The 22,305-nt window shown below is 47.5% G+C and overlaps 9 protein-coding genes and 1 non-coding gene across 10 annotated transcripts; 6 read left to right on the top strand and 4 right to left on the bottom strand.

The window, feature by feature from the left end:
* Window positions 1-37: 37 nt before the first annotated feature.
* Window positions 38-698, top strand: BJ212DRAFT_1577103 (uncharacterized protein; the record flags this gene model as incomplete). Its single annotated transcript, XM_041342188.1, has 4 exons — window positions 38-224; window positions 277-301; window positions 351-392; window positions 450-698. Exons 1-4 carry the CDS (start codon window positions 43-45, stop codon window positions 696-698), a joined length of 498 nt encoding a protein of 165 aa, XP_041193133.1. The 5' UTR covers window positions 38-42.
* Window positions 699-1,336: 638 nt separating this feature from the next.
* Window positions 1,337-2,402, bottom strand: BJ212DRAFT_1354883 (uncharacterized protein). Its single transcript, XM_041335642.1, has 3 exons — window positions 2,136-2,402; window positions 1,747-2,084; window positions 1,337-1,686 (listed from the first exon to the last, which is right to left on the bottom strand). The coding sequence occupies exons 1-3, from the start codon at window positions 2,326-2,328 to the stop codon at window positions 1,471-1,473; spliced, it is 747 nt and encodes a 248-aa protein (XP_041193134.1). The 5' UTR covers window positions 2,329-2,402; the 3' UTR covers window positions 1,337-1,470.
* A 2,959-nt stretch (window positions 2,403-5,361) lies between these two features.
* BJ212DRAFT_1271914 (4-hydroxybenzoate polyprenyl transferase) lies at window positions 5,362-6,595 on the top strand (the record flags this gene model as incomplete). Its single annotated transcript, XM_041330987.1, has 5 exons — window positions 5,362-5,518; window positions 5,573-5,725; window positions 5,783-6,049; window positions 6,098-6,231; window positions 6,284-6,595. The coding sequence occupies 5 exons, from the start codon at window positions 5,362-5,364 to the stop codon at window positions 6,593-6,595; spliced, it is 1,023 nt and encodes a 340-aa protein (XP_041193135.1).
* Window positions 6,596-6,826: 231 nt separating this feature from the next.
* BJ212DRAFT_1480913 (amidase signature domain-containing protein) lies at window positions 6,827-8,560 on the bottom strand (the record flags this gene model as incomplete). The annotated part of the gene is made up of 8 exons (XM_041340174.1): window positions 6,827-7,217; window positions 7,271-7,403; window positions 7,454-7,646; window positions 7,695-7,847; window positions 7,905-7,980; window positions 8,027-8,119; window positions 8,167-8,319; window positions 8,514-8,560. 8 exons carry the CDS (start codon window positions 8,558-8,560, stop codon window positions 6,827-6,829), a joined length of 1,239 nt encoding a protein of 412 aa, XP_041193136.1.
* Window positions 8,561-8,943: 383 nt separating this feature from the next.
* BJ212DRAFT_t59 lies at window positions 8,944-9,052 on the top strand. The gene has a single exon. It is a non-coding gene; the product is annotated as a tRNA-Leu (tRNA).
* Window positions 9,053-10,572: 1,520 nt separating this feature from the next.
* BJ212DRAFT_192125 (uncharacterized protein) lies at window positions 10,573-12,109 on the top strand. The gene is made up of 2 exons (XM_041342601.1): window positions 10,573-10,922; window positions 10,982-12,109. Exons 1-2 carry the CDS (start codon window positions 10,863-10,865, stop codon window positions 12,077-12,079), a joined length of 1,158 nt encoding a protein of 385 aa, XP_041193137.1. The 5' UTR covers window positions 10,573-10,862; the 3' UTR covers window positions 12,080-12,109.
* Window positions 12,110-12,394: 285 nt separating this feature from the next.
* Window positions 12,395-13,809, bottom strand: BJ212DRAFT_1461600 (uncharacterized protein). Its single transcript, XM_041338921.1, has 5 exons — window positions 13,677-13,809; window positions 13,379-13,621; window positions 13,185-13,320; window positions 12,830-13,126; window positions 12,395-12,776 (listed from the first exon to the last, which is right to left on the bottom strand). The coding sequence occupies exons 2-5, from the start codon at window positions 13,566-13,568 to the stop codon at window positions 12,587-12,589; spliced, it is 813 nt and encodes a 270-aa protein (XP_041193138.1). The 5' UTR covers window positions 13,569-13,621; window positions 13,677-13,809; the 3' UTR covers window positions 12,395-12,586.
* On the bottom strand, window positions 13,536-14,488 carry BJ212DRAFT_192510 (uncharacterized protein). The gene has a single exon (XM_041342602.1). The coding sequence runs from the start codon at window positions 14,269-14,271 to the stop codon at window positions 13,579-13,581; it is 693 nt and encodes a 230-aa protein (XP_041193139.1). The 5' UTR covers window positions 14,272-14,488; the 3' UTR covers window positions 13,536-13,578.
* Window positions 14,489-17,107: 2,619 nt separating this feature from the next.
* Window positions 17,108-17,986, top strand: BJ212DRAFT_1354930 (uncharacterized protein). Its single transcript, XM_041335643.1, has 8 exons — window positions 17,108-17,174; window positions 17,236-17,334; window positions 17,392-17,446; window positions 17,498-17,574; window positions 17,627-17,659; window positions 17,719-17,749; window positions 17,803-17,828; window positions 17,888-17,986. Exons 2-6 carry the CDS (start codon window positions 17,268-17,270, stop codon window positions 17,724-17,726), a joined length of 240 nt encoding a protein of 79 aa, XP_041193140.1. The 5' UTR covers window positions 17,108-17,174; window positions 17,236-17,267; the 3' UTR covers window positions 17,727-17,749; window positions 17,803-17,828; window positions 17,888-17,986.
* Window positions 17,987-21,277: 3,291 nt separating this feature from the next.
* BJ212DRAFT_1271523 (uncharacterized protein) lies at window positions 21,278-22,236 on the top strand (the record flags this gene model as incomplete). Its single annotated transcript, XM_041330964.1, has 2 exons — window positions 21,278-21,880; window positions 21,934-22,236. 2 exons carry the CDS (start codon window positions 21,278-21,280, stop codon window positions 22,234-22,236), a joined length of 906 nt encoding a protein of 301 aa, XP_041193141.1.
* Between the last annotated feature and the right edge of the window lie 69 nt (window positions 22,237-22,305).

A 22,305-nucleotide genomic window follows, 5' to 3' on the forward strand; every position in this document is an offset into this window, starting at 1 on the left:
ATCTGACACACGACATGTTCCTCATATTCCTGTCTCTCAATCATGGCAGGCATCCTTCCTTGCGAGCCGTCGCGCAGGACACAGAGGATGTTGTCTCACTCACCGAAGAGCGCCGTCCTCGCCATGTTGAAAGTGGTATACTCAAGGTGGAAGTCCACGTCTTTTTCCAGCCTCATCATCGGATCGGAAACGAGTATAGCTAGCTTTATCTTGCGTCACATAATGTGAGTACCTGTTCGCCTCACGCTGATTTTGCTCACACCTGTCCTACCAAAGGCATAATTGGCCGAACAAAGAAGCGGCCAGTGTTTCTCGTCCCATATTCATCGGTGTAACTGACTTTGCCTCAGGCGATGATACTGGGCAATGTAGCTCGTGCACTGGGTCCCAAGGTAACAGCCAATTGGCAGATAAATGTGCCATATCCGAATGCCTGATGTGTTTCATAGTCCAAAATACTCATCATCGACATAGTAGCCATCCCGAACGCAGATTCAACTGCTAGAACGAGCGCCAAATTATTCTTACTGGACAGCCATGCTAAACGCCTCGACTATAGTATTCCATTGCACTTTGGTTCAGCGTCTGAACTTAGCAAGCGCTTTCTCGGTGCACATGCTGACGACGATGAACGGTTGCGAGAGGTCTTTGGTGCGTGTCAAACACAGTTTGACCATGCCCCGCCCACTGGTGATTGAACAGCGTGAATGGGAGACATTTGTAAAGGGGCTCTGCATCACGAACGTTAACCCCCTGCGAGCTCACACTTCCATTATTGAATGTGCACATGATGCAAGAGCATTACTACAACTTTAGAAGAGAATACTAAATCCTACAATTGCAGTGATTCCGGAGTAGATTTTTGGTGTTCCAGGTAGATATAATTTGCTGTCCTCCATGGCACTAATGGGTCGCAAAAATTCAAATGAATTGGCAATCTACGTTCCGAGACCTCAAATGATTTGCCGAAACCCACCGCATCGAGCCGGACATGACGCGTGACATGCGTGTCGTTGGCCCAGCGCCCATCTACGTGGTCACCGAGTCACCACTAATTCAGAAAGAACCACTGTCTTCCTCTACTGGAGAGGAAGACACAGGTTCTCTCTGAATAATCATTCGAATGGTTGTCATGATCATGGTATAGAAATACTTCTACCCCCGCCTGTCAATTTGAACATGGACGAGCGACGAGTGTGCTTGATCGGCGTCAAGTATATCACGGGTTCGACTACAAACCCTTCGGAACTAAATGTACATTAGTAGTGACAAGGACTGCAGTGCTTACCATGATATAAAGATTCCACGAAGCTAGAATGCTCCTTGACCATCAGCAGTGAGAATGAACGCACGAGACGTCGCTCGGCTTGTACCTGTCATTTATTGGTGTAGATGATAATGAAGAATAGTAGAAATACAGTCGAACTCCGTCTATGTTCAATGCTCGCGGCAGCAACGGTAGGGACTTGATTACTTTCTCTCAGCCTTGTGGTCACAGCTACAACGCGCATCGCGCTCCTCTTGCTCCAACTGGTATTCCCGTACGCGCCGTCTAATTTCCCTTCGCCGCTCCATCCCGTACTCCTGAGCTTCACTGCGAGCTTGGGCAAGGTTTTGGACTGCACTCATATGGCGCTTATCGGAGCTATGACTGAAAAATATAGGAGCAATACCAATGATGAAGCACTGCATGGAATATTAATATATAGAGGAGCCATAAACGACTGGTTGGAAGAGAAGACATACCGCAGTGCCCACGAATATTATTGACCAGTCCTTCCATCTCTCATCGGGCCTCGCAGTCCATTCCCTCCCAGGCGTTCCACTTGCAAAGCCAAACGGATGATCGCGGTCAAAGTCCATCCCCGCACTTCTATGGTGCGCGCGTCTCCGCCGTCTCAACTCTTCATACATGTGGGAATCGGACGGACTGCTGCGGAGCCCCGAATCAAGCTGTAAGCGAGATTTCCCAGTAAGAGTCTCATATGCGGCAGTTATGGATTGAAAGCGGGAGTGTCGTTCTGAAGCAGGGATATGTTGCGCATGGGCAGAATCGGGATGGTGTTCTCGGACGAGTTCATAGTCTGGGGATGTCGATCAGAAGTTAGTGTGTGAGTATGAGCAAGTATACAAACATCTTGACTTGATATCAGCTTGAGATGCGTTGTGGGAGAGGTGGAATATTTGGTGCGGAGTTGGTCGTGGGTGATGCGGGAATGGGTACTGGGACATAGTACTAGATGCGAGTCGGGAATGTATGAGAACACGCAAACCTGCACCTGCACTTGGAAGCCTCCCTCGACATGACTCAAATAAATGCACGGCCATCGTTTCACTTAATGATGCCCGTCGGGACTGTTCATTGCAAGTCTCCAGTCAAGCTGGTGCCAGTAATACTGAACTTCGGAGTGGCTCGGCATTTTCCGCCAGTTTCGTCACTTGTCACAGAACGACGAGCACAAACAGTGAGAGACCCAGCAACGATGCACAGTGAAGACGAGTTTGTATCATTGTAGGTCACAATATCTGTTGCAGTAATCTAACCACCACCATTACTTGCGATGTCGTCGTGGCGCCGGTCCACTCCACAAATGAATAGAGAACCGCAGCAAAACCGCAGACAACCCTCCTTCATGCAATTAAATTAGCTTCTCTCGTGCTCCTTTTCTTTGACGATGGGGTGCACAGGTGAGGTTATCACATGTCGAAGATGCAGTAAAGCCTTCACATTGGGTCACGGATGGATGTCGAAGCTAATACACTGAGCGTGAAGACGGAGAGAGTCCCCCGGAAGCAGATTTAGAGACATGGAAATGAGATTAGAGCCCCAGTGTCTAGGATCATCTGACTGGAATCAGAAGTATCACATATATGTTCGTGCCAACGCAAGAAGGTGTGTTTCGTTGTACTATTATTCTACTGTATTGCGCCCTCGCTTCAGCCAGATTTTCATTCCTAGGTGATCTCGACCTGGACTATGAGGAACATGTGCTCCAGTCTCAGGTAAGTCCTTTCCTTTTCGCTGACTCTCTGTTCACGTTTCTCCATCGCGAATGGTAAACTTCCTTACGGGCCGGTGACGGAACCGCAGAGTTTGCTTCTATTCTCACCCTACCTTCGAAATTTACTCCCAAATCGGAATCCAAACAGATGCGCTGACGAGGGATTGGAAGGCCTTCAAAGTGGAAGAGGGGGAAACAGAAGTGGAACTGAAAGCTAGAATGTGGGTATCCCCGCCAAGGTCCTATCATCAGTTCCCTTGGACGTCATATCCATTATTACAACTTCGCGTCATGGAGGATCTCAAACAAACAAAAAGTGTCTCCTGCCCCACAACGCCACCTCATGAGTAATCTTGTGCATTTCTGCACGTTCTTAACTCATAACTCAAGCATCAGGCCTCGCTTTCCGAGGTTCGTCTTATCCTTCGATAGATATCTCTCATATCTATCCTGCCTTTAGAATTTCCTGTCAGCGCCCAGTCATGAATTTGTCGCAAATCTTATTGTTTGATTGGTCTCACGAATTCTACTCATATCTCACCACTTTTCCATTCTCGCTCGAGCTTCAAGTGCTTGATATCTAGGGGCTCCAAAAGGAGGATTTTGCAATTCAGGGAGATAGGACAACGCCGATCGCGTGTTTGCACGCCACAGAGACATACCATTTGAAAGGAGTCCAGTGGTTCCCGTTGGCCAGTCCATTCATGTTCATAGCTGGCCCAGGGTGCACAGGGAGCACGCGGACGTACTCAAGGCTTGGTGACCTGCCCGAGTGTTCCACGCCGCTGGGTGTGTGACCGACAACATCTGAGACAAAGACATTGACGCAGCTACTTGTGAGTTTTCCATCGTTTAGTTGATCGGCACCTCCTTGTGACATCTTCGCTTGAAACGCGAACACAGGAGATTCCTGGCTGTGGGTGATCTCTCGGCACTCATTCCACAGTTGCCCTTGATATTCAGATGTTCATGCAGTTCAATGAATACAGGTCTGCCACCTCACATTTTCGATCTGTATCGTCTCTTACACCTTCTTCAGCACAATTTGGGTCTCTCTTCTCTGGTTCTTGTCGTGTCGTATCCTGCCATGAAGCGGGTAATCAACTATCCACAAGCTGTACTTGGTATGTTCCTGCTCGTCTCCGTCATCATGGTTACTGATGTCACTAAATAGCCGTGCTTCCTCTATGAATCAGGGTTGGATGCTGGATAGTCAATCCCATTTCCAACTTGTTTCACCGACTGCAACTGTTGAACCTGAAGAGTAAGTAAGTACCTCATTGGACGCGATATATGTTGGGTTTCATTTAATGACAGCATGAACTGTATTTCGAATGTACGCAGAAGACGTGAGTCTCTGAAAAGTCAAATTTTTGGTCAGTGCCCCTCTTCGATGACGAACCTTGAACATCAGTAACGAATGAGACAGCCGTACTGACAGGGACCTGCCTGCATCCCGGATCCCGATCGAGGAGAAACTTGGAAGTCGTAGATGTGACCTCTAGCTAAAACAACAAAGAAGTTAGCGCCAATAAGTACTCGCCAGGCACATTTTCCGCCGAACTGGTACTCATATTATAGCCGAACGAACGGTATAATATTATACTTACCTCACAGATCAAGCATTCCCATAACCGGAACTTGCTTCTGTTGCTTGTGAGTTACAATCATAATAATATTTTGATAACTAATGCGACTCTGAAAACAAGATTTGGAGGGCCGAAAGAGGCCGAAGCTCCTAGGCAACGCGCGCCACTGTCGCATTGCAACACGATAACCACAACTCACTTTTGGAAAAAGTTGACGGGGCAGGTCGTGGCAGACCGTCATACACGTTCACATCTGACCGGCACACTGGCATAGATGCGAGCCAAAACCTGTCCTTCGAGCCTGGGAAAGGTGAGGACTGGGACTTGGGATCTGAATGCGGTGCAGCAAGGAACGCAATCGAGAAGATGAATGTATATATCACCAAGTGAGTTCAAACTCTTATGCACTCGTGCACTTGCCTCGTAATCGAATCGGTTACAATACCCGAAGATAGCCGGCTGAGAGGTTCTGACAAGTTGACAATTTACATTTCATTTTGGCAGATAATGGGCCTCCGAGATACCGCTTTCCAGCTCTGAAAGGTTCGGATGATGTAGCAGCTATGTCACTTCAACTATCTTGGGACTTGGTTGTTGTTTCATATCCTTTGCAAACTCATTCTGTTAGCCTAACGAGGTCCAAGATTCTAAGTATCGCATATAATTGAACAAATTATTTGTCTCCCAGCGAAATTGATAATTGGCCTTGTATAAAACCAGTCGTACCGTCTTCGCCGGTCCGTCTACGTTCAAATCTACCTGCTCTTTCCATGGGGAACAGATCACAAATAATCAGACGGCACCTTCAGGATTTCCCGGCTCCGACCGCCACATGGGTGGACTACCTTCCTTCCAAGATACGTCCTTACTTTTATCTCGCACGAGTCCACAGACCCTCTGGAATACTTTTGCTATTCTATCCATGCGGTGAGTGTATCTTTATGACGAAAGTATTTTCCGTTAGTGATCCGAATGACTCAGCATGGTCGGTTACCATGACCTGCTACACGCTCGGTGCGCCGATGACGACAGCATGGACCTATCTTGGATTTTTCCTTGTAGCCTCCCAAGTGTTCTGTGCGACTGGGTGTATAATCGATGACATGTGGGACAAAGACATCGACGCTGCCACTTGTGAGTTTTCCCTTGTTCAAGTTAATCGGCAACTCCTTGTGACACCTTCACTTGAAGCGCGAACACGCAAGCGACCCTTGGCTGCGGGTGATCTCTCGATGTTACAGGCATTTGTGTTCCTTATTTTGCATTTGACCTTTGGTATCTGGCTGTTTATGCAGTTAAATGCTTACAGGTATGTTATCTCACATTCTTGGATTATTTTACTGTTTTTATCATTCCTCGCACCCCTCTTGAGTTTGATTCTTGGACTCTCCTCCCTTGTTTTAGTTGTGTTGTATCCTACCATGAAGCGGGTAATCGACTGGCCACAAGCTGTGCTTGGTAAGTTGCTACCAATCTACACCACGGACACTAATGTTTATTGAATAGGAATGTGCTTCAGCTGGGGATCATTTTTGGGAACAGCTTCTGTTGCTGGAACGGTTGACTGGCATATATATATCCCCCTATATATGGGGAGTGTATGCTGGACCATCGTGTACGATACTTGTTACGCCCGTCAAGTGAATCAATCTTTTGCATCCTGTTCTCGCTGGCTGAACAAACCGAAACCAGGACAGAGATGAAGACATCATAAATGGCGTCCACTCGACAGCAGTTGTTTTTGGGGACCAGATCCGGCCTATTCTCGTCATGTTCTCCTGCGTTCTTTATTCTTTGGTGTCGTACGCTGGGATCCTGAACGGACATAGCGTCTCATTTTTCATTGGTGTGACCCTTGGGGCACGCCACCTTATCCGACTCATCGCCAGGATTGACTTTGAAAATGAGGAGAGTTGCGATGCTGTTCTCATCAACAACACTTGGTTTGGCTTCTGGGTTTGGGCGGGAGCTATGGTTGACTACGTTGTGAAGATGCAATCATAGATGCTACGCCTTTGCTGCTCCCCGCTCATGATCCTAACGTTGCATGCACCCCCTTCTCCCTTTTGTTTTTGTATTCCATCTATGCTTAAGCTCACTGTCTCACTGCCGCCCTCTGTATGTATAACCACGGGCACTTGATTGCGTTTTTTCTAATTGAAACGAGCCTGGATCGACAAGCCAAATTTTGATTATCTATGCAGCATCGGGCCCACAAACTACATCGGCCATTAGCTAAAAATTACGATTATCTTCGTTTGATGTCCGTTCGATCACCTTGCCAATGCACATTACTAGTTCGTCAGAACCCCACTGTCCAACAACGCTGACCCCAACAGGCCAACCGTCGGCGGCTAACCCGGCAGGGATACTCACTGCTGGTAAGCCAGCCAGAGAAGCAGGAACAGTCATAACGTCCTGCAGATATGGACCCAGACCAGAGGCTGCATCTGAGTCTAGTCGAGGTGCGGTACGAATCGCAGAAGGATGCAAAAGAATATCCACGCCATCGGGATTTGGCGAAGGATCGGATAGTTGAGCATTGGGGACGCGAAAAGCAGAGTCGAAGTCGGTCTTGATCCGCTGCCGGATGCGCTGAGCTTGAAGAAAGTAATTGTCGAATGCACTGTGACCAATGGCTCGAGTCAGGGCTTCACATTAAGAACGGGATGCACGTACTCAGCTGTGAGTGCATGAGTGCCAAGGAGGATGCGCTTCTGCACCTCCGCTCCAAAACCTACCGAGCGTGTGTGTGCGTACACATTGCCTGGTTTGGATTTATCTGCGCCAGGAAGCAGACGGGAACGAGTACCTGGACAGGATCGGTTAATGAAGAATAGACTTTCAGACGTCATCACCAACCGTATTGAACCCCGTCATATCGCGCTAAATTGCTTGACGCTTCTGCACTTGCTATGACGTAATATGCACTCAATGCATAGGGCGTCGATGGAAGAGAGACAGGAATCAATTGAGCGCCAAGGGACGACAGTCGCTCTAGAACCCTGCGAACCGCGGTCACAATAGTAGTGTTAAGTTCAGAAGGGAAATATTCCTATCTTAAACCGTGAGCATGTCGAACGAATTGAGAACCGAGACGGACTTGTGGTATCCCAATCCGAAGTGACGAGAGGTCAGGGCTAGACAAATCCGCATCCAGAGTTGATAACAGTGATTCTGCTGAAACTTTTGCCTTCTCCCTTGCATGAGGTGTCGCCTGCGGTAGGATCCTTTGGATCATATGATGAAATCGAGTCTGTTTGAACTGTCAACTCAGGTGCTCTCGGTCACTGGTACCATGTTCACCGAATACGGTCTTTACTGTGTCGACGGACTTGCCAAGCACACCGACGCAGTCAAGACTATCAGCATAAGACACCACACCCCATCTGCCGTCTATGAGCTTCTGAAAATATGAGTTGTAAAGTAACAAACCTGCTAATAAGGCCATATGAGGGCTTCAAGCCCGTGATACCGCAGTATGATGCGGGAAGACGAACAGAGCCACCTGTATCTGTACCTAGTGCACTGTACCACGGTGAGTGCTATGCCACTTTGATAAGTTGGCAACTCACGCATCACACATACCAGCTGCAACAGCTGCAGCACTTCCACCCGAGCTTCCACCCGCCGATCTTCGTTCGCGTTCGGCCCAAGGTATGGATTTCTCATTTAGAGAATGATACGGATTTACCACAGGGCCATGGATGCTATTCACATTCAGGGACCTGAGTAGACAAGTGTTAGCGGAAAGCTGCGAAACTCAAGGGTAAGACTCGCCCCATTCCAAATTCATCACAGTTAGCTTTCCCAATTATATTCGCGCCTCTTGCCTTCAGAAGCTCCACCGCCGTCGCGTCAAATGGTGAAGTGAAGTCTGCAATAGAATTAGAACGCGAATGAGGTACGCTATGGGACATACGGCGAAGCATGCCTGACGAGCATGTCGTCGGTAGGTGCATTGTGCATATATTATCCTTGACTGCGACTTTAAGATCACTCAAAGGTCCATGAGGATTAGGATTGTGATTTTTAGTTGAGAAGCTGACTAGCGCATTCGTGCTTTCATTTAGTGACTGAGCATGTTTAGCATGGGTGGTAGCAGAGCGCCCCGGATGCGAAGTTGTAAAAGAACGAGCGCGACAGCCAGCACAAGACCTGGGTGGATATACACGTCCTAATCCACTGACGCTCGGGTGCATGACTCTGTTAGAAGAACTCTCATTACAGAAGTTCAAAGGACTTGTTTGCGTCTGTTGTTGTACAATACCTTCAGAAATAAATGTTGCCAAACAACCCTTATGTATATGGATAGATGCAGTTTAATATGTTCAGTGCGAGAGGTACCACAGGGACAGATGGCCGAGCGGTCCAAGGCGCCAGACTAAGGAGTACCAGCTCATCAGATGAGCACGGAATCTGGTCTCTTCGGGGGCGTGAGTTCGAATCTCACTCTGTTCAAATCTTTTTGTCCGTCGAGAACTCCTGCGCAATTGTTGACGCTCACGCCAATATTGAGGCTCTTTCCCAAACTACACAGGACATTCTGCCTCATAAACGACGCAATGATGTTTGATGCCACAATTAGGGAGACCAATTTCCATCATCGTCACCCTAGCATGGGCCAGATTTCAGTGACAGCAACAATGTCGGACAAGACGCGTCAGGACCTCGGAAGCGAATAAAGGTCACAGTGGCACTAAGATGATGTCCACGACTGCGCAGTCACTCGTTCGGAAGAAAGAAAAATAGCATCAATGGTATGCGGAGGAATCAGACTACAATGTAATAGGATATTGTTTAGTGACAAAGAAGACAGTCGTTGAAACAATCTAGGGAAGACCTGACTTGCAGACTGGGGCTGGGAGTAGTACTTGTGTGAATCTTGATGGTATCGCCTGACGGTGGCTCTGTGAGCATGGATATGAATATAAGGATCCGGCGCACGCTTGACTCCGTGGTTCGTTTGAAGGACAGGCACTGGGAGGTTCCAGTGACTAGCAGTACTAACTACTAAGTATAGTTGATGCGCACTCACTGGTCGCGGCAGTTGCCGCAGCTGGCAGTGAAGTTGAATGCCACTCATAATGATCTTGGTGTTTTGTTCGTCCAGAACACTGGCACTCTTGTAATTTTAGTGCCCACATCCAATCTCTGTGATTGGACATCCCAGATCTCGAGGCAATCTCCCACCCAGCGGCGTCCCAGCCTGCGTTTTGGCTGTGAGTGTTGAGGATCGAGCTGCGCCCATAAAACGACCCGGGGTGTCAAATGGTCCAATCATGAGTTTGCCAGTGTCCAAGTTCCATATCTGCATTGATTTTATTATGCCCCACTCACCAGCAGCGTGTTGCCCACAAAGATATTAATGCAGGTGATCATCCGTGAGTGGCCTTGAAGTTTTTTCACGATCCCAGTCTCAATCTCACAGACTTTCAGCTCCGCACAATCGTCTTCCCCACCACTAGCACTGAATCGTGACAACCCACCAACTATCCCTTGATACGCTCGATTCTTGGGACACAGCCATGGCCGAGGCAGTGCCATTACTAGAGCAACGATCAGTATTCTTGTTCTTCTGAGGGAGCACGTTGTCAAACGTTTGGTGTCAACTCGGAGCCCAGAGACACTCATCGAGTTGCCTCGTTTTAATGTCACTTCTTGGTGTTTGATCAGTGTTCTAATTCCCATTAATATTGGGGGTAGGGAACTGAAGATGACGTATTGTTTACAATTTCAACAAGAGCATGGCTCTGTTGAAGTTCAGGTGTGTCAGTGTCAAAATGTGATTGACAAAAAGGGAATCGGACCTTGAGTGCTTCCGGTAGGAATGCGGAGACGTGCCAAGGAGACTCAAAGCCTGATTTTCGTGAGTACCTTCACACATCAAACTAACAACACGATACTATAGTAGGGCGAAATAAAGGCCACAGCTCAACAAAGCTGTTCTATGACCTTCAGTTATTGTCTACACAAGGTCTTGGATGGTCTAGCAGTGCTGATCAGGTGGGTCGAAGCCACCAGCGAGCGAGATCACACTTCCACAGATTCCGCAGGCGCTCCCTTTGCAACTATGCAAGGTCTCTAAATGTGGATGGCTGGTGTTTTACCTAAGACCCACTGTGAGAGTACAGTGGCAGGGTGTGTTTGTTGTGGACCTGTGGTTTGCGAAGCGTTGTGATTTAAATAGGGACGCAAGGGTTGGCCTTACGCTAGTCCCACTTCTGCTTCCAATCTCCATCTCTGACATCTCAACCTCCTTCGTGTTAATATGCAAACCTTCAACTCAAACGCTAATTTATCAGCAGTCTCGGATGCCCTGCAGAGCATTGTAAGTGCTCGGTTTTGGACGTATTGATGTATGAATATAATAATAAACATCCACTTCAGCAGTCGGATGTAGTCATGCACGACGTTCCAGCCCTAAACGGTGCCAGGTATCGTCACCGGCAACTCGTCGAAGAGAAGGTCAAGATCGTGCAGTCCAACATTTCCCACGGAGGATTTTCATCTGCTATTTGGCGCCTGCCCACGGAGATCCTCACGGAAATCTTCCTTTACTGCATACCAGAAGACGGAAACTGGACGCCCGCGCCATATCTGGCCCCGATGCTGTTGACAACAGTATGTCAACGATGGAGGGAGGTTGCCGTGAATATGCCAAGTCTATGGCGCAGGCTGCGATTGGAAGCCGGCCACGGCGACTGGCAGCAGAGAGCTTACCGCTATGACTCCTGCCTCAAGCGATCACGAGGACGTCAGCTGTCGTTGACGCTTGAGTGTCATAACAACGACTGGACGGAGCTACGAAGCCTGCTCCAGCCGTACGTCGATCAAATATTGTCGCTGTCTCTTGGGTTTTTCACCGGTGCCGGCTCCTTGGTGGTGGCGGACTTCCGCGGACTTGACGAGCTGGTTATATATACGGATGGTTCAGATCCTATACTATCTGTCACTCACTCTATCGCGCAATTGCCATCCAGCATGCGTAGTCTCAAGTTAATGGACCTGTGGTTTAACCTCAAGTTGCTATCTGGCTTTAATCCTCTCGCATGGGCCAGTCTCACAAATCTTGAGATCGTGGTAGACGGATTAGATTCCTTCCCCTGCCTGCTCCGCCTATGTCCGAACCTCTCGTCCTTGACGATGATTGGAATATTCACTGCGATCGAGACCTCTGAACCACTCACTCACGCCAATCTTCAATCCCTGCGCATCTCCGGGGATTTGCATCTAGACTCGATCGGAAGTCTTGGGCTATTTGATGCTATCGCGCTCCCCGATCTACGCGCGCTTGAAGTTCGCAATATCGGACAGTGGCCTCATGAAGAATTCAAGGCGTTTTTGACACGGTCGCAGTGTCACCTGGGGAGCCTGATCTTCGGTGGTGGAGTGATGATAACGAATCAACAGCTAGCTGAATATGTTACCCTTTTCCCTTCCCTCGAATTAGTAGCAGACCCTATGCGTTCCACATTTTACTTTTAACTTAGATAGACAGTCGTTACGATGTACATATGTCAAGAAATGATGATATTGGGCTTGTGCTATAACCTATACTTACCCTTCCACAACCCTTTGATAGTCCTCGATACATTTCCGTTTTTACGCCTTCCTGTTCCTATTTTTCTTTCCCTTGGGTAGACAAGACTTCCAAGCTTCGATAATATTGGTGCAATAGCCAATTCAAACCAAAGTGCTACTGCATACGTCATTCCGAAAGCAAGCAGGTTTTTCAAACATTCGACATGCTTTACCTCCGTCAAGCAAGCCGTTCGTGCTAGCAGTGGTACACGTTATAGCGGGTCGGTGAACTTTGTACATATTCGTAAGATTTTACAGTAATCCTACCAAAGCAAGTTCCAAGCAAGCTCATAATGATACAACACCGTGACATATGATGAGATGTGAAAGACAAGACGACAAAGGACAACATTGGCACAACACAACTCACAAATACAACACTGATTAAAAGATAGAAGGACTGTTGTAACTTCACTGTGTACCGGTACTACCCGTCCCCTGCCGTGTCAATCTTGCTAAAAAGGCATGAAGCATAGTACGGGCATAACGCTTTTCTCCTCGGGAAACAGCTTCAATCATTCGCTCCAGACGACTTGATACTTCAAGTGAGCTGCGGAACTCCATTAGGAGGTCTAGCTCCATGTTTTGAATGTCGGTGTACCTGTGGTGATCGAGGATCAAAGAGGATCAGGGTGTAGAACAAGAAAGCCGTACTGAGCTGTAAACCACGAGAATGCCTCGGCCAAGATATTGCTCTCGCGTAAACTAGATTTGATTGCCTGGAACGCCAGAGCTTCTAAACGTGCGTTCTTGAGCTTCGGGATTCTTGTTAACCTGTTGCCATGAAGGACGCAAGATAGTACACTAACCTTAAGGGCGAGTCGGTACATCGACTTAGGAGAGCAGCGTAAAGTCTGAGTTGTGTTGTTGCGTCGGCTGAGCGGATCTTTAGACCTCAGAGGGTAGAAAGAAACTTGGCCAGTGTAGCAATAGTATATGTAGCATGCCCAGCTGCACGAACAGTTTGAGTCACTTTGAGCTGGTCAGAGTAGCTGTATTAGTAGCTTACGTCGCGAATGCCGTGCTCCGAACTAACACCATTCGCTGGGTCGGAGAAAAGGGTCGAGACAGCGGCTCAGCAGTCAATGTGTCCGTCGAGCGGAAACCTGGAGGCCGCGCAACCGCCGATTCCGTCCAGTCAGGGTCTAAGTAGCAGACTCAGTACGAGAGATCACCCAGGCCCAGGGAGGAGACAGGACTCACTGTCATCATCTGAACTTAAAGCACTGCTATCGGAAGTGGCATCAGAAAAATCGGACTCAGCAGGTGCCGCCCCAGGGGAATAACTCTGGTTACAGTAAGGCGGGGGTTGGCTAGGCGCTCCTTGTTTTATTTCTTCTTCCTCGATATCGCTGTCGAGGTCATAATCCTGATATAGCTCAGCGTCCCTCATCAGCCTAGATTCAGTCCGGTAGTGAACGAGTAAAGAGTTCTCGTTGGGAGATGCTAAACGATAGTTCTATTATCATTCGTCCACCAGGCGAGATGAGAAACCACTGACAAGAGCGAACTGGCGCGATTCCGGCACCGTGCTCTAAAACAGCATTATTCGCATATACAAAACGAGTTTCTCCAGAAGATCTCCAAGTTCTACGTTTGGACACGGCATGGTATTTAGTATCGGCGAATTCACCGTCATTCATGGACTGCCTGAGAGCAGACGCAGTATTGATGAGGGGGTCAGCGATGACTGGAGCAAAGTTTGCTTTCGTAGTGACCATAAACCACATGTAAGGGTGTGCAACAATAGTGGACGGCGAGAACGAGCCAAGAAGTGCGGGGGGGCCATGGCCAAAGTCAGCAATCGAGACCGTCTTGCTGCCAAAAGAAGGAACCTCTGAAGCAGACCCATCTTTAAGGCAGACGGTCACCGTGGCGGCGTCTGTCGCCGACGAGCAATGGGTGTGATCAAGGTAAACCTTGACTTTATTAGCAGAAGCCCAACCTCCTTTTGCGTACTGCAGCCCAAAACGCCACCCCAATCCGAACTTGTCGCTATAAACTATGGTTGAACCCCCTTGCAGGCAAGTGGCAAGGCGTCCGTCCCTAGTTTCCAGCTGGAAGATCGATGTAACAGAATCGGACACCCTCTGCATGGTGGATAAAGGCAACGGGGAAATGCTTAGGCGCCTCTTTGAGCAGTCTCTTATCCGGAAGGCAGTGTCATGTTTCCATATTTGTAACTGGTAATAATCCCTAGATCAGCAGGATTCCAATTTTGACACGAGTTCGACAACACGCGAAATACTTGTCAAGCAAACCATCAACAGCATTCTAGATATGCTAGAACAACGACAACCATCGTCTCAGAATAGCACTGAGTAGATCGAACGGTGAGCAGCATTCCACGAGTTCGACAGCATATGCACATAATACTCATCAAGCAGGCCATCAGCAACAGTGAACGTGATAGTAGGTTCGGCAAACGATGGTCAGTGATGCTATCAGGTTCAATTCTAGCCAGGTATCTGCATAGTTAACGCAGTGAGAACTTGTCCAGCGTTGGGTATATTACCCCTGGCCACAGCTTTCAGGGACCCTGCAGCACTTCTGGCGCATTCCTATGTTTCAGCAAGGACACCGTTTCCATTACTCTGATGGGATCATGCCTTTGAGGAGTGGCAGTAAGCAACAAGCAGATTTACAACGAGATTATCAATACCTGGAAGTAAATTTGGAGAATGCCTCATCCAGTATATGGACCACGGACAACCTGGTTTCAATAACCTTTAAAGCAAGTCGAGATAATGGTTCGTGTTCAAGCTGCAGCTTTGAGTTCATACATATACACCAACACAAGTTTCATGGATTTACCTTCCTAGTCAGTTGATACATCGACTTCGGGGAGCAATGTGGTGGACTGTTTTAAGCGACTCTGCTCACCAGACGCACTTTGAGACCGCAAGTTTGCAATGCTGACGGTGCTGGTATAACAGTAATAAATCAAGGTGTGTCACCTGAAAACTTCATTCAGTAGCAGCTCTGTGACACAATAATCATACATACATCTTCCAGGCAACACCCTTCACGAGAACAACTCGAGATTCACGTTTCAAGTTCTCGCCAATCACAACTGATACCATCCTAACATCTTCCAAAAGCAACGGCCGATTGTCTAGCTGCGCTTGAAGTCCAGCTGTAAGATTGTCAATGTCAATCTGATATACGTATGAAATTTCAAGTTTCAGTACCTTCTATGCTAGAGAAAGACGAAATTGAACCAGTATCAGTCGTGTCTGAGATCAAAACTTCAACACTGGAAAGAAACAAACAAACCTTAGTGTGATCCATTGTCGACTGGTGTAGGATTATTGTTATTCTTAACGAAATCATTGTAGTCTAGATCACTGTCAGAATCGTATTCATAACTCTCCAGGGACGTGGAAGAGTGTCGCCTTCAGAGTTCAAAGAGAAGGACAAATCAAGGTCACCTCCGGCTGCCAATAGCACTCAGTAGCCATGAATAAGAATAAGAATATAACATACAAAAGTCTGGCAAAGTTGTTCGAATCACAGCGGTGCTCGCATAAATCGAAATTGGTCTGGTACCTTTCCGAGGGACAAACGACGAGCATAAACCTGGAATACTCGTACCATGGCAAGATAGTTGTTCATGAGCTCATCTCCGATATGAGAAGGCGATACAGTCCGTTGCAAATGACTTTAGAGTCTCATTCAAAATTTCGCCAGATTTTGTTTGTTCCTTTGTTTTGACGCAGACGTCTGCTCACGCTTGGCCTCCGAGTCAGTCATACACTGCTGCATCAGGCATTCGGCCTGAGAATGTGGGCGTCTAACCCAAACCAGCATGACTTATTCAGCGGCGCTCCAGCCTCGATTCCAGGTTTTCATTGAATGTTTACCCTCATGCCAGCAAGCGACATGCAAACAGTCAACTCAACAGAAAACGTCAATCTCTCGCCTGCCTCGGAGATCATTAGTGCACTGTAGATCATCGTAAGTGTCGAAGTGCATCCTTCCCTGTGAATAATAACTATTTGCTTCAGCTACGTTCACAACCAGTGGTCTGTCTATGTAGATGCATCCGACGCGTTATTGACCATTACCAGATTCCAGACCTCGAAACCCATACTCCCGAACCAATTTCACTAATCCGAACCACTGTGCGGTTGGTCTTGAAGACCAGAGCGTCAGAGCCATTATCACCGATCGTCAGCAGCAGCTAGATGCAGCTTTACAAGTCTGGAAACGGTCATTGACAAAATCAACAACCTTCGCCGACAACTAACCAAACAGAAGAAAAAGATCATCTCGTCCATCACGTTGCACAAGGGACTCTGGCGCAAGCCAACTGAAGTCTTCAAGTTGCGTCCGCATGACCACCCTGATCCTTCTATCATTTCGTTTTAGTACCATGATATCAGTGTACGTGACAAAAATGCATTTCTATTAAATTTAAGTGCGTCCCACCCCGACCAGTCATCTAGTAGTCCAAATTCCATTCCTCCAACAATTGATAAGCCACACGATAAGATGTTACACCTGTACAGTCTGCAGGTGACATGTCGGACATAGAGATATTCACGGGGGCGTCAGAGTCGCGCACGTGCTGGTCAAGATGCCAGAGATGGAGGTGCATGCGCGTGGCGATGATCCGAAGGACACATACCTGAAAACTATAAGTGTTTTTTTGGGGTATCCTCAGTAGTGGGAATTCGCGATGGAAGTTGGAGGTGCATACTCTTCGAAGACGATATAGTATGCGGACTGTATGTGCGGAACATCAACGACTCGATCATATTGAAGGGTACCGGGAGGTTTACGCACATCGGGAAATAGCACTGGCATGAGGACGTTCACGGCAGAGAGCACTTTCGGAACAATAATCACCGATGAGCACGGAAATATGCATAATTCCGGACTCACTGAGACCACATCCATAGTAGAATATGTTATGCTTTACAAGGGCAGGCGTGCAGATGGCCCTTGGCCGACCGCCAGCTCTGTATGACACGTATAAGTGTGAGGGAGACCAATCCTGGGGTAAGCGTCAGTCAGCGCGTGTCTGTAATTTATCCCCCCAATTCCCGACAACACACCCAGTTGAAACACAAACAAGAAAATAAACAACATGAAGTATAGGACACCGTTCGAGCTCCAGGAGCAGCCTGGGACGCTTGGTATTGTGCTAGTCGTAACTGTGAAAGTGGAGTGATCATGTGCGATCAGTAGTAGGGGAAGGTGAGAGCACAAACCATATGAGGTGGCAATAATAGCAAAACGGATGCCGACAGATGTTACAACCATAGCCTAACGATTTATCAACCACGAGCATGGGTGTGTTAAGGGCACGGGGCTCACAAAAGCTGTGGACAGCATGCCTCCGAGTACGATCCTATTATTGTTCCAGAGCGCACGTGTTCTGAGCACAAATAAACCTTAATGAATCAGATGAGGAATATGTGTATGTCGTGTAAGAAGAAGAAATACTTTCAGAGCAAGTGAGTGATATCTGGCTAAAACCTACGAGGAAAGGGCAGCGCTCGACAGGGAGGTGTATGGAGCGTGTACCGTGCACGTACATGAGTAAATATTGATCAATACCCTACATTTCTGGCGCAATCATGCAGTAAGCATCAGCTGAAGTCTGCTGTAAGTCCACATACATTGGGGTTTTCGGGGGTGAAGTTCACTAAAATACAACATGTCAGTTTGTTGTTGGGAAGATTATGCTGGAGCTCATCAACGCACGGCATAAGTACATGGCGATAAGAAGAAAGGGGAGATATCGTGTAGTGATATAAAGGGCTTTTACTTTGGTCCAGCGTGACTTACGCAGAAATTTCCACTTTGAACAGTGTTCAATATCCAAACAGAGGTGTATCATGACACGAGTCATTACCTCTTTGTGAAGTGAAGAAACATAGTCACAGATCTGGATAAACGAGCTTAGCGATAGACGGGAACTCGAAGAGCTGGGATAAGCCTACCCAGAACGTCGTTATCGATACTGAGCTATCAAGTCAGAACGAGGAAGAAGCAGTTCAGAAAGCACGTACCATATATGTACTGGTGGAACATGGTACGTTATCTTGCATTCGTGTTAAGAAAGCGACGCACCGTTAATCGCTGCAGAGTCATGACCGCTGCGATATCGACTGCCGAATACTCCATCTGCGTTTATTCGATAAGTGAAGAAACGGGGGTTCTCGCATACGCGTCACATACCTTCTTATGGCTGAGAGAACCCATCAGAATCGGGACAGCACTCAAGTGGCAGGCTGGGCTTGATGATCGTTGCTAGCGCCCACAGATTGTACTAGCAGACAATTAGGCCTATAGGATTAATTAGGTTTGAAACAACATAATCGCCTTAGAGGAACCTATGTTTATACAAGGAACGTTTAACCTCTTTTGATTGACTCCAACCGTTTTAGACGTACGCCTCTTCGAGAAAGAGATGGCTTTACAGTAATACACACGTGATCATGATATGCAAAGCAGATTAATACAGGAATCTAAAATGGGGCAGGTGTGGTATATCGGCGAGGTGAACCATAGTCTTCGTCTGAATGATGCTTTGATAATCTGGCGAATGCTCCGTAGGCGGAATAGAGGCTGATAAAGTACAGTATGGATGGTTGAGACTGTTCGAGGGATCTTATTCACATTTAGCTGCAGGCGTGTACCAGTTCCATCACTTGACTAGCAGGGGTACCTCACCAATCGCTTTCAATCATTTCACAGCGCTGCTATGCCTGTGTAGACGGATGATAGCATCAGGGTTGGAGGCGTCTCATCCTAGAGAATGTATCATTCTCTGCGGTACTGCATGCATTCTGGGGGGTAAACAGTGCTAGAAGCAGTGTTGGGACCAGTGTTGTTACTAACCCGCTAAAAAGGATGGTTAAATGAATCTGCCGTTTAGGTCGCTAGGGATTCATAGGGTTGATGTACCAGGAGTTATTTGGCATTAAAAAGAGGTACCTCACCCAAGATGTTTTCGATCGGATAGCGTTGATGTACCTGCTAGATGGACGATGGTATCGGGATCAGTGAGGTGATGAGAAACGGTAAAAACGTCCCTTCCGAGAGCGCATTGGATGTCCACAATACTGCGTACATTCTAGAAGGAAACGGTGAACTGCTGCCTCAGTCTCTGGACAATGTGGACAGTCTCAAGGGTTGTCGGTCTTGCACATGCAGTGAGGTTGCTTATTGACGGACTCCACGAGAACTTTGCAGGTAGCCAGGCATTAAATAATGTCAGAAATATGGGGTGCCAAAATGGTGGAGCCCTCACAGTTGCCCGTATGTTAGACTCCAACCCATCCGGCTGTGGGGAAGTCCTTCATCCTAGAGCAGCCACGATACAAATAAAACAAATCATTAGTCATCATACTGTAGCCGAAATTTTGGAGGACGACCAGAGCGACTACTGGTAAAACTTCTTGTATGGCGCGATAGTTCAGTTTCCTCGAATAATTTCTTAACCGACAACTTGAATATATACAAACAGTCGATTCAAACACAAATTTCCAAACATAATTCAAATTGGCGCATTGCAGAACATAGTAAGTGCCGAGGTTTCATATCAACACACAACTCTGTGAATAGTAACCAATTGCTTCCTGAAAGCTACGTTCACGAGCAACTGTATGTCTAGGTATATGCGATGTGTTATTCACCATGAGCAGACCTTCGAGCGAAAACTCGTGTTCCAGAGCCACTATCTTAATCGTGCGAGCTCAAAGGTTAAAGCCTGAACGCTATCATCACCGAACGCCAGGAGCAGTTAGGTACGATTTTGCACGAGATCTCAGACCTGCAAACAGTTATGGATATTATCCAAATCCTTGACCGGCAACTCATCGAAAAGAAGGACGAAATCATCCAATTTGCACGAGACTTGGATCGCCAGCTCTGTGGCGCTTTTTGACTGAAGTCTTATCTCACATCTACTTCACGGAATATGGGTATTTTCGCCTGCGTTAAGGCTAGCTCCCATCCTGTTGACCAGAATATACCGACGATGGAGGGAGGTTGTTGTGGGCATGCCCAGTTTATGATGCAACCTGCAGTTGGAAGTCGCTCACGATGACTGGCAACAGAAAGCTTTCTGTTATGGGGCATGGCTCAAGCGAACCCTAGGTCGACCGCTCTCCCTGGCACTCCACTTCTACGGTAGCTGGACCCGACGAGTGCAAAGCCTTCTTCAGCCTTACATTCATCGATTTTCTCTCCTCTAGATCGACTTTCAAGGAGTGGACCGACTTTCATTTTAATTCAAAAAATTTCCAGTACTTCAGAAGCTAATCGTTGTCAGTCATACCACAGCTATCGTATGATGCGTCTCGTAACTGTCGTCCACATTAACCAGTCTCAAGTTCCCAGGGACGTAGTTTGAACTCGAGCTGCTATCTTTTTTTGACTCCCACCTGACAGAAGTCGAGATTTACGCAGGAAAACAAGATGCATTCATCTGCCTGCTCCAGCTATATCCTAACTGCTTCTTATTAACGACTGGTATCCTATTATCCTAAATACAGGCGTTGTAGCCGTTCACGCATACCACACTTAGATCCTTGCGTCTCCGTAGCAGGGCCTGGATGTTTGACGCTTCCCAATTTACGCGTACTTGATGTTTGCAATATATCAACATGTCCCCACAAGGAGTTCAAGACGTTTCTGGTTCAGTTAGAGCGTCCCCCTGGAGATTTCATTTTCGGCACTAGTACGTAGTGGTCACGACAACGTGTATAATACGTTGCCCTTATTTCCTTCCTCAAAGTAGTAGTAGATCCCACACTTCTATGGCGACTGTGGCTACGCTACGAATACTAGTACTGCGTGTCATATGTTATAGATGACCTTCATGGCATCTCTCTTTGCAGCTTCAATCACCTAAGGTATTTTTCATCTGCAATCTGACCCTCCTAATTTAACTTCTCAGACAACGATTATTCAGTTTGATGCATGCGATGATAGGTATCTGGATGATTTTTGTCGTGTCATTATTAAGACTGTTCCTCTAATGGTCTGATTCGAATGAGTCATGTGCCTCTCAGCAGTGCGCTTATCTCTATAAGAGTCATCAAGCCCACTTGATCAACAGATCGCTATATCCTCGTCAGAGACAACATGCCCACTTTTCCCTATGTCATCATAAACGCATTCACGCGTGCGTCCTTCGGTGGTAATCCAGCTGTGATCATCGCTCTCCCACCAGGTTCTCTTTCCCAACCCCAAACATTCAGCGAAGAGACCATGATTAAAATCAGTCTCGCACTCGCGCAGCCCATGTCAATTTTCCTCTCGTTATCCCTAGATGATTCTACACTCCTTGATGTCTGCTTCCATAACGGGACCTGTGCGCCACTTATCTGTGGACATGGGGTGTTGGCTGCAGTCAAGGCGCTATGCACGAACGCTCTGCCATCCCTTGGTCAATTGGGTCCAGAAGTGAAGCTGCGCACGAAGGCAGGCACGATTATTTCTGCATGCAGCATCACAGAGAGCGGGTCCAAAGAGGAAAAGTATGAGATCGCGCTTCCTGCAACTCCAGTCGTTACGATTCCGGACGTGGAGATAGATAGAATTGCAGGTGTAATCAGTGAAGCCGCCGGTAGGAATGTACAGGTAGAGTATGCCGCTAAAGGCGAAGGCAAGATGGACGATTACTTGATGACTGTCGTTGGTCCAGACGAAAACATAGGCGATATGAAACTAGACATCGATGTTCTGGTAAGCACACAATTCTACCTAAGTGGACCATCATCTAAAATATGTATGAGTAGCGCAAAACTTCTTACAGTGTCAATATTATCACAAACGCTACCCCTGACGCTGACCAGGTCTTCGTCTCGCGTATGTTTGCACCTGCAGCAGGTATCCCTGAAGATCATGTCTGTGGAAGCGCGCACACGTTACTCGTACCTTACTGGGTGACTCGACTCGGAAAGAAGAATCAGGAGGCGATGTACGTTCGTCAAGTGAGCCCGCGTGGAGGAGAGCTGTGGGTGATTTGGGATCAGGATAAAGGTCTTGTCAGGCTCAAGGGCCACGCGAAGGCTTTCGGAAAGGGCGACTTTACTATCTAAATTTGTGTGGCAATCCGCCTTGGGGGAAAGGAAGTGACGCGGGAAATCTCGATGCCAGTGTCATTACTG

Source organism: Suillus subaureus (assembly GCF_016647635.1).
Source record: "Suillus subaureus strain MN1 chromosome Unknown BJ212scaffold_16, whole genome shotgun sequence".
NCBI classification, from domain to species: Eukaryota; Fungi; Basidiomycota; class Agaricomycetes; order Boletales; family Suillaceae; genus Suillus; species Suillus subaureus.